At 45.3% G+C, this 12,754-nt stretch overlaps 1 protein-coding gene and 1 pseudogene across 2 annotated transcripts in view; both read right to left on the reverse strand.

Annotated features, from left to right (window-relative positions):
• LOC311618008 (large ribosomal subunit protein uL22-like) overlaps nucleotides 1–12,754 on the reverse strand; it is a 133,360-nt pseudogene that overhangs the window by 79,155 nt on the left and 41,451 nt on the right. The gene's annotated exons all lie outside the window — the stretch shown is intronic.
• ATP5IF1 (ATP synthase inhibitory factor subunit 1) lies at nucleotides 6,955–10,199 on the reverse strand. The gene is made up of 3 exons (XM_084875189.1): nucleotides 10,022–10,199; nucleotides 9,836–9,927; nucleotides 6,955–7,214 (listed from the first exon to the last, which is right to left on the reverse strand). Exons 1-3 carry the CDS (start codon nucleotides 10,106–10,108, stop codon nucleotides 7,067–7,069), a joined length of 327 nt encoding a protein of 108 aa, XP_084731315.1. The 5' UTR covers nucleotides 10,109–10,199; the 3' UTR covers nucleotides 6,955–7,066.

Raw genomic sequence — 12,754 nt, forward strand, 5'->3', positions numbered from 1 at the left:
GACCAATGGTTTGGCTGGATGGGCAGGGATTTGGAAGGAAGATGTTTGGGGGTGACAAGAAACTGTCTCTAAAGGGTGGGGGAGATATTGGTGTCCAATGTGAATACTCACCAAAGAGTGACCTTGGCAGAGGAAATGTTAATAATCAAGTGGAGTCCTGACTGGCAGGGCTCAGTGGTGGGCGTGTTGGCCTGTGCACCAGAGGGTTGAGGGTTTGATTCCCGGTCAAGGGCAGTACCTGGGTTGCAGGTTTGATCCCTGCTCCGATTGTGCGTGTGGGAGGCAACCCATGGATGTTTGTCTCTCACATCAATGTTCCTCTCTCTCCCCCCCTTCCCTCTCCCTTCCACTTTCTCTAAAAATCAATTGAGCCTGGATGGTGTGGTTCAGTGGTTGAATGTCACGGTCAAATTCTCTCTCATTATTGATGTTTTACTCTCTGCCTCTGTGAAATCAAAAAATATATATTTTTAAAAAAGATAAAAGAGCCAAAACCGGTTTGGCTCAGTGGATAGAGCGTCGGCCTACGGACTCAAGGGTCCCAGGTTCAATTGCAATCAAGGGCATGTACCTTGGTTGCGGGCACATCCCCAGTAGGGGGTTTGCAGGAGGCAGCTGATCAATGTTTCTAACCCTCTATCCCTCTCCCTTCCTCTCCGTAAAAAAAATCAATAAAATATATATTTTTAAAAAAGATAAAAGAGTCAAGATCACAGCAACAGGAGTGAACCTAGGATGAACCTCCTAGACTCAGGAAAGGAAGTCACAGAGGCAGAAGTGAGCCTTGCTGGGCTGCATGGACTCAGGAAATAAGTTACAGAGGTCAAAGGGGGGCCCTTGGAGATAGGTTCAGGGGGTTAGTCTGGGATAAGCTGGTGCTGTCTGCTGCTCTCCTGGTTGCAAGTCTCATGAGAATCCTCAGAGCTTAGGAGAAAAAAAGCAAAGATATAAACCCCAGGAAAGAAGTGGGGGTAGGGCCTGAAGGTGTGCTTAAGGCAGACCAGGCACTGGCATCCTTTGTATTAAGGGTTTTTATGTTTTCTGAAAGTGGGAGTTTTAGAGAAGGTCTCAATAGAATATTCAACAGCTTTCTAGGTGTGCCTTTTAATAAGCTGGTGAATCAAAATGCGTGTAGAGGAGAGTTTGGTATCATTCTCTGGTCAGCTTCACTGCTTTACTTTTATTTTGGTTCTCATTGTTGTTGTGTTATTTATTTTCCTGACTTCATCTGTTCTGGGGTTTGGCTGGCACTAATGGCACTAACTGGATCTTGTTATCTATCTCCTTGATTAGGGCGATTTAAACCACTCACTCTCTAGTTGGGGAGCAGAGGTGTAAACCATCTGCTCCTAAGCATCCTTGCTTAGGGGAGATAAGACCTTGGTTAGCAGATGTTAATTGCTCGAACTTCTTTAACTACTTGTCTCAGTTTCCCTCATTCCACTTGCCAAGTAAATTGTCCTAACGTCTCGCCACAACATCAAAAATTCAGATACAAGTATTGGTGAGGATGTGGAGAAACTGGAACTCTTGTACATTGCTGATGGGACTGTAAAATACTGCAGCTGCTATGAACAAAGTTTGGCAGTTTGTCAATAAGTTAAACATAGAATTACCACATGACTCAGCAATTCCCACTCCTAGGCATGTATCCAAAAGGACTGAAAACAGATGTCCAGATACTGGTACATGAATGTTTTTAGAAGCACTATTCACAATAGCCAAAAGGTGGAAACAAGCCAAATGTCCATCAACTAGTGAATGGATAACCAAAAGTTGTATATCTATACAATAGAGTATTAGTCTGCCATAAACAAGGAACAAAGTATTAAAACATGCTACGTGGCCGAAACCGGTTTGGCTCAGTGGATAGAGCGTCGGTCTGCGGACTGAAGGGTCCCAGGTTTGATTCCAGTCAAGGGCATGTACCTTGGTTGCGGGCACATCCCCACTAGGGGGTGTGCAAGAGGCAGCTGATCGATGATTCTCTCTCATCAATGTTTCTAACTCTATATCCATCTCTCTTCCTCTCTGTGAAAAATCAATAAAATATATTAAAAACAAACAAACAAACATGCTAGTGGATAAACTTTGAAAACATCACACTAAGTAAAAGAAGCTAGATGCAAAAGATCACATATTATATGATCTTATTTATTTATTTATTTTTATTTATTTTTTAAAGCAGGGGTCCTCAAACTTTTTAAAGTGGGGGCCAGATCACGGTCCCTCAGAGAGCTGGAGGGCCGGACTATATGAACTACTAATTCCTACTGTAACACCTCGGCTGCGCTCACTGCCCAAAAAACCTGGCGGGCCGGATCAGACTCCTCTGCGGGCCGCATGTGGCCCGCAGGCCGTAGTTTGAAGACCCCTGTTTTAAAGGAAAGATATTTGAGTGATATCTTTTTTTTAAGCAATTTAAAAATATATATATTTTTATTGATTTTTTTACAGAGAGGAAGAGACAGGGATAGAGAGTTAGAAACATCAGCTGCCTCTTGCACACCCCCTACTGGGGATGTGCCTGCAATCAAGGTACATGCCCTTGACCGGAATCGAACCCGGGACTTTTCAGTCCGCAGCTCGTTGCTCTATCCACTGAGCCAAACCGGTTTCAACTATATGATTTCATTTATATGAAATATTCAGAATAGAGTAAGTTTAGAGATAGAAAGCAGACTAGTAGTTGGGTAGCTGGGGGAATAGAGAATGACTGCTTAATGGGTATGGCATTTAGGGTGTAATAAAAATACACTCAAACCGCTAGAGGTGGTGTTTGCACATGTTAAATATATCAAATACCACTGAATTTTACTCTTTACTTCTTTATTTTTTAAAGTTTTTTTTTTTTTTACAGAGTGGAAGAGAGAGGAATAGAGAGTTAGAAACATCAATGAGAGAGAAACTTCGATCAGCTGCCTCTTGCACACCCCCTACTGAGAATGTGCCCACAACCAAGGTACGTGCCCTTGACCGGAATCGAACTCGGGACCTTTCAGTCAGCAGGCCAACGCTCTATCCACTGGGCCAAACCGGTTTCGGCGGTGACTACTGCTTTAAATGGTTAAGGAATCATTCTTTGTTACATGAATTTTGCCCAATTATAGAAGAGTGGTGGACAAGGAGGAACCTGTGGAATCTGCTAATTGTGAGTGTGTGCCAGGAGGTACCAAGCGAAGCAGTGACATATGTGTTCCCATGCTCTTTGCTTCTTTGCTTTCTGTTCTTTTCCAGCGCTTGGAGTTAAAGATTCCTTGAAGTAGGGTGCAAGCGGTCTAGGTGTTTTCTGCTCTAATAAAGGACTACTATACATAAAAAGAAGAGGTAAAGGAGGGCGGGAGGGCGGCTGAAAGAAAAAAGGAGGAAGAACTGAGAAGAGGGACACAGTGATTATGCTTTCAAATGGCCAACCCCCTAACACCCTCCTCCCCTTCTTTGAACCACCTCCTCTTTCCCCATCATTCCCCTCCATGTTCCAGCTGGACAGGCTGAACTGTGAATTCCCCCAAATCCATGCTTCTTCACATGCTGTCACTCAGCCTTGACTGCCACCCCTCCCTTTTACCTGGCTGCTGTTACCCCTTTTCCACTGTGAGGGCCCTTTAAGCCCACGTATCTGGGTGGTGCTTGTCCAGTGTCCTCCCCAAGCATTCTGTACTCATCACCATCAGAGTATTTCCCACATTGGCTGAAACCGGTTTGGCTCAGTGGATAGAGCCTCAGTCTGTGGACTGAAAGGTCCCAGGTTCGATTCTGGTCAAGGGCATGTACATTGGTTGCGGGCACATCCCTTCTAGCGGGTGTGCAGGAGGCAGCTGGTTGATAGTTCTCTCTCATCGATGTTTCTAGCTCTCCATCCCTGTCTCTTCCTCTCTGTAAAAAAATCAATAATATATATATATATATATATATATATATATATATATATATATATATATTTTATTGATTTTGTACAGAGAGGAAGGGAGAGAGATAGAGAGTTAGAAACATCGATGAGAGAGAGTCATTGACCAGCTGCCTCTTGCACACCCCCTACTGGGGATATGCCCGCAACCAAGGTACATGCCCTTGACCAGAATTGAACCTGGGACCCTTCAGTCCCCAAACCGACGCTCTATCCACTGGGCCAAACCGGTCTCGGCTCAATAAAATATATTAAAAAAAAAAAAAAAAGAATATATCTCACAGCCGAGACCGGTTTGGCTCAATGGATAGAGCGTGGGCTTGGGGACTGAAGGGTCCCGGGTTCGATTCCAGTCAAGGGCATGTACCTTGGTTGGCATATCCCCTGTAGGGGGTGTGCAAGAGGCAGCTGATCGATGACTCTCTCTCATCGATGTTTCTAACTATCTCTCTCCCTTCCTCTCTGTAAAAAATCAATAAAATATATTTTAAAAAAAAAAAAAGAATATATCTCACATTGTTGTTTAGTCACTTGTTCTTCCCAGTCAGCTGTGGGTCCGGTAAGGACAGGAGCTTTGATTGTTTTGCAGTTGTATTCCCAGTGTATATCAAGTGCCCCGCATACAGTAGATGCTAAATATAGACTTTATTTATATTTTATTGATTTTTTAGAGACAGATGGGTAGGGAGAGAGAAACATGAATTTGTTGTTGCATGCATTGGTTGATCCTTGTATGTGCACTGGCTGGTGAACGAACCAGAAACCTTGGCATATCCAGACAGTGCTCTAACCCAGCGTTTTTCAACCGCTGTTCCGCGGCACATGTTGCCTGGTGTGCCGTAGGTGCAGACAAGACAAGAATTTTATAATTTTTCACTATTTTGTTTACTTAATATTTCATAATAAAGTAATTATAAAATACTTTCTTTGTGTTTATTTGATTCCTATTCAAGAGAATTACTTTATATATAGTCAATATAGGCACAGAGTTAAATTTTTTAACATTTTCTAATGGTGGTGTGCCTCGTGATTTTTTTCATGAAACAAGTGTGCCTTTGCCCAAAAAAGGTTGAAAAACACTGCTCTAACCAACTGAGCTACCTGGCCAGGGCTTAATTTTTAATCCACACATTTTAAAAGATCTGAAAATGGATTATGCAGGTTATGCAGCAATGTATATTTGAGAACAGTGGAATGACCCCGAGTCCTTTTTGTGGAAATCAGACGACAAAAGGTGACTCTTTTTTTTTTTTTTAAAATATATTTAATTGATATTTTACAGAGAGGAAGGGAGAGAGATAGAGAGTTAGAAACACCGATGAGAATCATCGATTAGCTGCCTCTTGCACACCCCCTACCGGGGATGTGTCCGCAACCAAGGTACATGCCCTTGACCGGAATCGAACCTGGGACCTTTCAGTCCGCAGGCTGACGCTCTATCCACCGAGCCAAACCGGTGTCGGCAAAAGGTGACTCTTTTTCAGAACAAATATTACCCTAAATTACAGCACTGGTATACTGCTTGGTGAGCAGAATGTTAGTCCTCTCTGGCCCCTTCAACTAGGTGTCCTTACGCAGAGAACAACCTGCAGCCCACCCCTTATGCAGCCCGTCTGGAAGGATCCTTTACACCAGTGGTTCTCAACTCCAACCCCATATTGGAAAAAACCAGAGAGCTTTTTGAAAATACTCATGCCCAGGCCCCCATCTCAGAGATTTGGATTTAACTGGTCCTGAGGCATTGGTTTAATTTAAAAACTCCCCAGTATTTCAATGCGAAGCCTGGGTTGAGGATGACAACTTTGTATTTACTGATGTGGAAATCTAAACCCAGCTCTAGTGCAAATGTGTTTGCACTCTATAGGCATGCATTGACATGCTGATGGGATTCTCGTCACAACCAAAATCTAACACAATGCCAAGTACTGGCATTTCAACATTTACTGCCAGGAACCTCTGCCTTCGCCACTCATCCCCAGATGTCCAGGCAAGCTCCCTGACCCGTCTCACATTGAGGAGGGAGCTCCTAGGCAGCTGAACTGGGACTGCAACTCGAGATTGTGGGACTAGGAGTTCTGGAGTCAAGTCTGGGCTCAGCACAAGCCTGGTTGTGCGACCTTGAAAAGTTACTTCACGGTCCCCTGCTTCAGTTACTTTGGTTATGAAATTAAGCTAATGGTATGGGCACATTTGCCAGAAATAGAATGAGATTTAATGAGTCAAGTATTTGTAAAGTGCTCCATAAAGATAAATTGTTGTGCAATTGTTAAGTTCATTGGGTGAAATTCCATTGAAATATTTATTTGTAAAATGGCCCCCTGACTTTTTAAAATACATTTTTATTTATTCTAGAGAGGAAAGGAGAGGGAGAGACAGAAACATCAATGATGAGAGAATCATTGATTGGCTGCCTCCTGCAGGCCCCACACTGGGGATGGTGCCGGCAACCTTGGCATGTACCCTGACCAGGAATCTAACTAACCATTCATAGGTTGACCCTCACCATTGAGACACCCAGCTGGGCTGGCCCCGATGATTCTTTTTTTTTTTTTTTTTTTAAATATATTTTATTGATTTTTTACAGAGAGGAAGGGAGAGAGATAGAGAGCCAGAAATTTCGATGAGAGAGAAACATCGACCAGCCGCCTCCTGCACACCCCCCCATCAGGGATGTGCCCACAACCAACATACATGCCCTTGACCGGAATCGAACCTGGGACCTTTCAGTCCGCAGACTATCCAGTAAGCCAAACTGGTTTTGGCTGGTTTCTTGAATTGTATCTTTTAAGCAACTACTCATCTGTTTTCCAGGCTGCTCTTGACCTTGGATTGGGGTTTACCCTTCAAGCTTTCTCTGAACTTCTGACTCAGACAGGGAAAGGGGCCTCTCCCCATGTCACACCTGCCTCCCCCAATTCTCCCCAGGAGACACAGCACTTATCATGCAGCGCTGTCTTTAAGCTCCCTATTACAGATACCCTGTCTGGCACATTTTAGCATTTAGTGTCCCCCACCCCTCTCCAGACGGTAGAAGACATTAGACACAGTTCACTGATCACAATTTATTTAATCTGTTGGCAGCATAGATATTAGTTACCAGAACCATGCTTCCATAGAAGTGGACATTAGGTAGCCATTCTATGGGGAGCTGCAGTGCAGTTAATCATCACTACCATCTTTCAGTTTCTTGATGTTCTGCTTGTGCCGCTCAATTTCTTTCTGCAGACGGTCAATCTCCTTTTTATGATGCTGGATCTCCTCTTCATGGTGTTTCCTCAAGGCTGCCAGTTGTTCTTTAGTCCGCTCTCTACAAGTAAACAGTGACTCTGGGTTTAATCCTAATCCATCACTGCAAAGAGATCTCTCAGCAGAACCTGCAATACCTAAGGCAAAGGAGTCCCAGTCCCACGGAGTCTGGCTGGTCATCCTCTTCTAGCTCCAGCCCCACTAGTGAAAGAACACTCCACCCATCTGTAGGAAATGACCACGTGACTCCATTTTTCTGGTGCTAGTGCCTGAAATTCCATCATTCACGAGCTATTCCTTTTATATTCCTCATTAGAGCAGAAAACTCCAGAGAGGTGTGATGTATGTCCACAATACATTATTAGAGGAATAACCAAGAGAACAGAATCCCTTTTTGGGGAAATGAGTAGACAAAGGGGTATAGTGAAAGGACAAATATTTGCAATCTATCTTAAATTACTTAGAGCTTTCTTTGCCTAGAGAAGTGCATGGCCCACTGTAAAGGCCAAAGAGAAGGGGGAGGGAGGGAAGGGAAAAGAAGGGGCCTCCTGCATGGGCAGTACTTGGCAGTCCAACTGAGAAACCATATAGCCCTGGCTGGGTGGCTCAGTGGGTTGGAATGTTGTTCTGTGCATCGAAAGGTTGCGGGCTTGCTTCCTGGTCAGGGCACATATCCAGATTGTGGGTTCAAATCTGTGTTGCAGTGTGTATGGGAGGCAACTGGTCAATGTTTCTCTCATTTCGATCTCTCTCTCTCTCTCTCTCTCTCTCTCTCTCAAAACAAACAAAAAACCAATAAAAACATCTTCGGGTGAGGATTAAAAAAAAGAGAGAGCCCTTCCTGGTTTGGCTCAGTGGATAGGGCTCCGGCCTGCAGACTGAAGGGTCCGGTTTGATACTGGTCAAGGGCACATGCCTGGGTTGCTGGCTCAATCCCAAGTAGGGGATGTCCGGGAAGGCGGCTGATCAATTAATCTTTTTTTTTTTTTTTTTAAATATATTTTTTTATTGATTTCAGAGAGGAAGGAAGGAGAGATAGAAACTTCAATGATGAGACTCATTGATTGGCTGCCTCCCACAAGCCCCCTTCCGGGGATGGAGCCCACAACCCTGGCATGTGCCCTTGACCAGAATCGAACCTGGGACCCTTCAGTCCAGAGGCAGATGCTCTATCCACCGAGCCAAACCGGCTAGGGCAAAGCAATGATTCTCATCATTGATGTTTCTCTCTCTCCCTTCCTGTCTGAAATAAAAAACATATTAAAAAATATGTAAGAACCCAAGTAGGTGGTCTTTAAGGGCTGTACTTTGACTTTCTGGTATGTCAGGGGCCATGGGGATAATTTTTTTTTTTTTAAGAATGGTTTGTTGATTTTTATAGAGAAAGAGGGAGGGAGAAGAAACATTCATGTAAGAGGCCACAACCCCACCCTGTGTCCAGACCAGGAATGGAATCAGCAACCTTTCCAAGCATGGGCGAGGCTTAACTAATTGAGCCACACTGGCCAGGGCCCAGGTGATAGTTCTTAAGAGTGAAGAAGAGAAGGCAGAAGTGAAAAGATGGCCAACGGAGAAGCAGAGATAACTTCTACGCTATTCCTTACCGTGCAGAGAAGTCAGTAAAAGATAATTCAGGGTTGGTAAAAATGTAGAGGCCTAGCCCACTCCATACTTTTTTTATTGTTGTTGTTAATCCTCACCCGGGGATATTTTTCCATTGATTTTTAGGACGAGTGGAAGAGAAAGATAGAAACATCCACGTGTTGCCTCCTGCATCAGCCCAGACCAGGACCCTGACAGGGAGGAGCCTGCAACCAAGATACTGCCCTTCCGGATCCGGTCCGCATGCCAATCCCGCTCCGGAGGCTCTATCCACGGACCCAAACCCGCTAGGGCCCCACTTTTTAAAAAATATATATTTTTAACTTATTTCAGAGAGGAAAGGAGAGGGAGAAAAACAAACATCAACGATAGAATCATTGATCGGCTGCCTCCTGCACGCCCCCACACTGGGGATAGAGCCCGTCACCTGGGCATGTGCCCTGACCCGGAATCGAACGGTGACCTCCTGGTGTATAGGTGATGCTCAACCACTGACCCACACCGGCCGGCCCCACTCCATACTGGGCGGAGCCGGCCAAAAGTCTCCAGGAAATGAGGAAGGGAATTTCAAATCCGGAGCACTCAGCTCCTATATGACCCACTCGCTCTGGCCAAGTTAGGCCTTTGGAGGTCTAGGGGATCCATCCCTTAGGGGCCAGCAAAGCTAAGGCGCGTGGAGGAGAAAACATCCTGGAAGGATATATAGTGGGTGTTCACGCAGGGGGCAAACTCAGAGGGCCTGCCAGGACTGGGCGGTTGGATCCAGACAATGCAAAGGATCTGGGGGCGTTTTGCACGATCTGGGAAGAACTGCACGGGTGGGGATGGTAAATGGTTCTGGAAGGATTGGGCCAGAGAAGCGCAGGTGGGAATGGCTTGGATTGTGGGCCCTGGGACTGACTCTTCAGCAGGTCACTAGGAGCAAGGGTGTAACGAGGCCCGGAACCCGGAGCTCTGCTGCGGGGGTGGGGCGACCTGGCACCGGGGCGGGGCGGGGTGGGGAGGGCGACTGGGAGTTTCAGAAGGCCGGGAAGGAAGGCTCTGCGAGATCTAGGGCTGGACTCCGACCCGGGGCCTCACCGGAAGTATCGTTCCTCTTCGGCCTTCTCTTTTTTCGCGAAGGTCCCGCCGCCCTCCCTGATGGCACCCTCGCTCGATCTGTAGCGAGCGGGCTGCGGAGAGAAACGTGACATTGGGAAAGGTGTGGGGGGCGGGGCGAGGCGCCCGCGCCCAGGGCCGGGGCAGCGGCCTCTGCCGCGGGCCTACCTGTGCGCAGCCGAAGCCTCCGGCTTGCATGGCCCTCGCTCCCCGCACCGCGAGCCGCAGCCGCGCCGCCGCCGCCGAGACTGCCATGATTGTCAGAGCCGCGCAGCACCGACGCAGAGGTGCCGACTCCCGTGGGCGCTAACGGCGCTCGCGGCCGGCGACCAATCGTGTCCGTGGAGAGGCGGGATGAAGCCGGGAGAAGCGAATCATGAAAGGGGGAGGGCGGGGTTTCTGGAGCTCGCGGCCAATGCTGAGCAGGAGGCGGGCCTGTTCTTAGCCAATCCCTAGCAAGGTCTCCTGGGCCACAGGATAGAAAAACAAGAATGGAGGACGTTGGAGGCGAGTCCCCGGCGAGGGAGGGCCAGAAGCCGTTAGATGGGAGCGTGGCATCCACCCTTCACCCCCCGGATTCCAATCCCAAGTTTATTATTGTTAAACACCCGAAGGAAACCTTCCCTTTCCTGGACCGCTAGGGTACATAAGATACTATACGAGCCTTGGCTGGTGGCTCAGTGGTTAGAGCGTGGGGGGGGGGCCCCCCCCCATGTACTCAAGGGTCACGAGTTCGATCCTCCTCTGATGAGATTAACAAAAACAGCAAAGATGCTATAAGAAGAATAGTTAGATAAAAACAGATTTGGTAAGATGCTATAGGGATTGGAGTGTGGATATCTATGTCCAACATAACCGGACTTAGTTGGGTTGTGGGTAAAAATGTTGTATATATAATTGGTCTCTTAAGAGATATCAAATGTCCTTTTGTTGCATTGCCATTTCACTATGAAGTCTCAGCTTAAATGTCACCTCAAAGGAGTCATCCCTGATCTCCTTAGACATTCCATCATAGCTCCCTGTTTTGTTCTTTCTCTCTCTGCACTTTTCACTTTCTGAAGTTACCAGAGTCGGGATCAAATAGGCATTAAGTTAGTATTTGTAAAATTAATGAATAGGTTATCAAAAGGTGTGGTGCAATGAAGAGCATAAGTAGGAGTCTAGGGAAGGATTTGCCTTGACATTCCTTCAGCCATGAACAAATATGAACAAGAAAATAGTAGTTTATATAGCCTTTGCCTGCCTATGTCATATTTTCTCTCTGGACTCAGTTTTTTTTTTTTTTTTTTCTCCTGTAGATGAGAGAGTTAGGCCAGATTATCTATGTTACTTATGATTATAACACTTGTTTTCTATGAAATGGTAGAACTATAATCATCTTTTGGTTGGAAAAATGCCAGAACTGGTTTGTATGACTTGGGAGAAAATGGCTGTGGGGCACATTTTCAAATGTTCATTGCAGAAAATTTGGAAAAAGACAAAGCAGGTAGAAACAATAATCATTTATAATTCCTACCTGGTGATAATAATTTGGTGTGTTTCTAGATGATCTTTAAGTACCATTCCACTTTCAGAAACTCTGTTTCTACTTCTCATACTGTTATTTCTTGATTATCTCCTAGGCTGGGCATCCAGTGGAGGGTCTTACAGAGTTTGTGTAAAAGATCCATCTAGGCATTAGGATGACTGTGATAAAAAAAAAAAAAAAAAGGAGAAATTGTAAAATTTCAACATTGCTGGTGGGAATATAAAATGTTTAGGCTGCTGTGGAAAACAACTTGGCAGTTGCTCAAAAATTAAATATAGAATTCCCATATGACTCAGCAATTTCACTTTAGGTATTTGGTATATAAATCTCCCCCGATAGCCCCCCCAGTAGAAAATTGGTACTTGAACAAATACATGTAATTTCAGGCGCATAGCGGTACTATGGACCAAAAGATGGAAACAACCCAAATGTACATCAATGAGTGAATAAAAGAACAGTGTAATATTATTTAACCACAAAAAGTAATGAAATAACGATACATGCAATACCTTAGATGAACCTTAAAAACTTGCTAAGTTGAAAGAAGGCAGACACAATAGGTCTCATATTGCATGGCTGCATTCATATGAAATGTCCAGAACATGTAAAATCTATAGAGACAGGACATAGAATGGTTGTCCGGGTTTGGGAAGTAAGGGGAATGAAAGAAATGGCTTAATTGGTGCCAGATGCCCTTTTGGGGTGATGAAGCTGTGGAACTAGATAGAGGTGGTGGTTCCACAATACTGTGAATGTACTAAAGGCCAATGAGTTGCTGAAACCAATTTGTCTCAGCGGATAGAGCGTTAGCCTGAGGACTGAAAAGGTCCCAGGTTCGATTCCGGTCAAGGGCATGTACCTTGGCTGCGGGCACATCCAGCTGATCGATGTTTCTCTCTCATCGATGGTTCTCTCTATCTCGCTCCCTTCCTCCCTGAAAAAAAATCAGTAAAATATATTAAAAAAAAAAAAAAAAAGATACAGTACCTGTCTTTATAAAAAAACAAAAAAACAAAAACGGTTAGCTGAAACCTGTTTGGCTCAGTAGATAGAGCTTTGGCCTGCGGACTGAAGGGTCCCAGGTTCGATTCCGGTCAAGGGCATGTACCTTGGTTGCAGGCACATCCCCAGGAGGGGGTGTGCAGGAGGTAGCTGATGGATGTTTCTCTCTCATCCATGTTTTTAACTCTCTATCCCTCTCCCTTCCTCTTCCTCTCTGTAAAAAAAAAAATCAATACAATATATTTAAAAAAATAAATAAAACGGTTAAGAGTATGTCATGTGTGTTTCACCTTAACTTAAAAAAAAAAAGTCTTCCGTTGGCGGCGCCGGCTCCCAGCCCCTTAAGGCGGGAGGCGAGGCTGGAGGCGGCC

Source organism: Pipistrellus hanaki (assembly GCF_964339955.1).
Source record: "Pipistrellus hanaki genome assembly, chromosome: 2".
Lineage (NCBI taxonomy): Eukaryota > Metazoa > Chordata > Mammalia > Chiroptera > Vespertilionidae > Pipistrellus > Pipistrellus hanaki.

Excerpts from the sequence above, each read along its gene's own strand:
- ATP5IF1 (XM_084875189.1), bottom strand. The coding sequence starts at position 10,108 with ATGGCAGTCTCGGCGGCGGCGGCGCGGCTGCGGCTCGCGGTGCGGGGA. Across the intron at positions 9,928-10,021 it reads GAGGCTTCGGCTGCGCACAG|CCCGCTCGCTACAGATCGAG; the intron begins GTAGGCCCGCGG and ends TTCTCTCCGCAG. Across the intron at positions 7,215-9,835 it reads GAAGAGGAACGATACTTCCG|AGAGCGGACTAAAGAACAAC; the intron begins GTGAGGCCCCGG and ends GTTTACTTGTAG.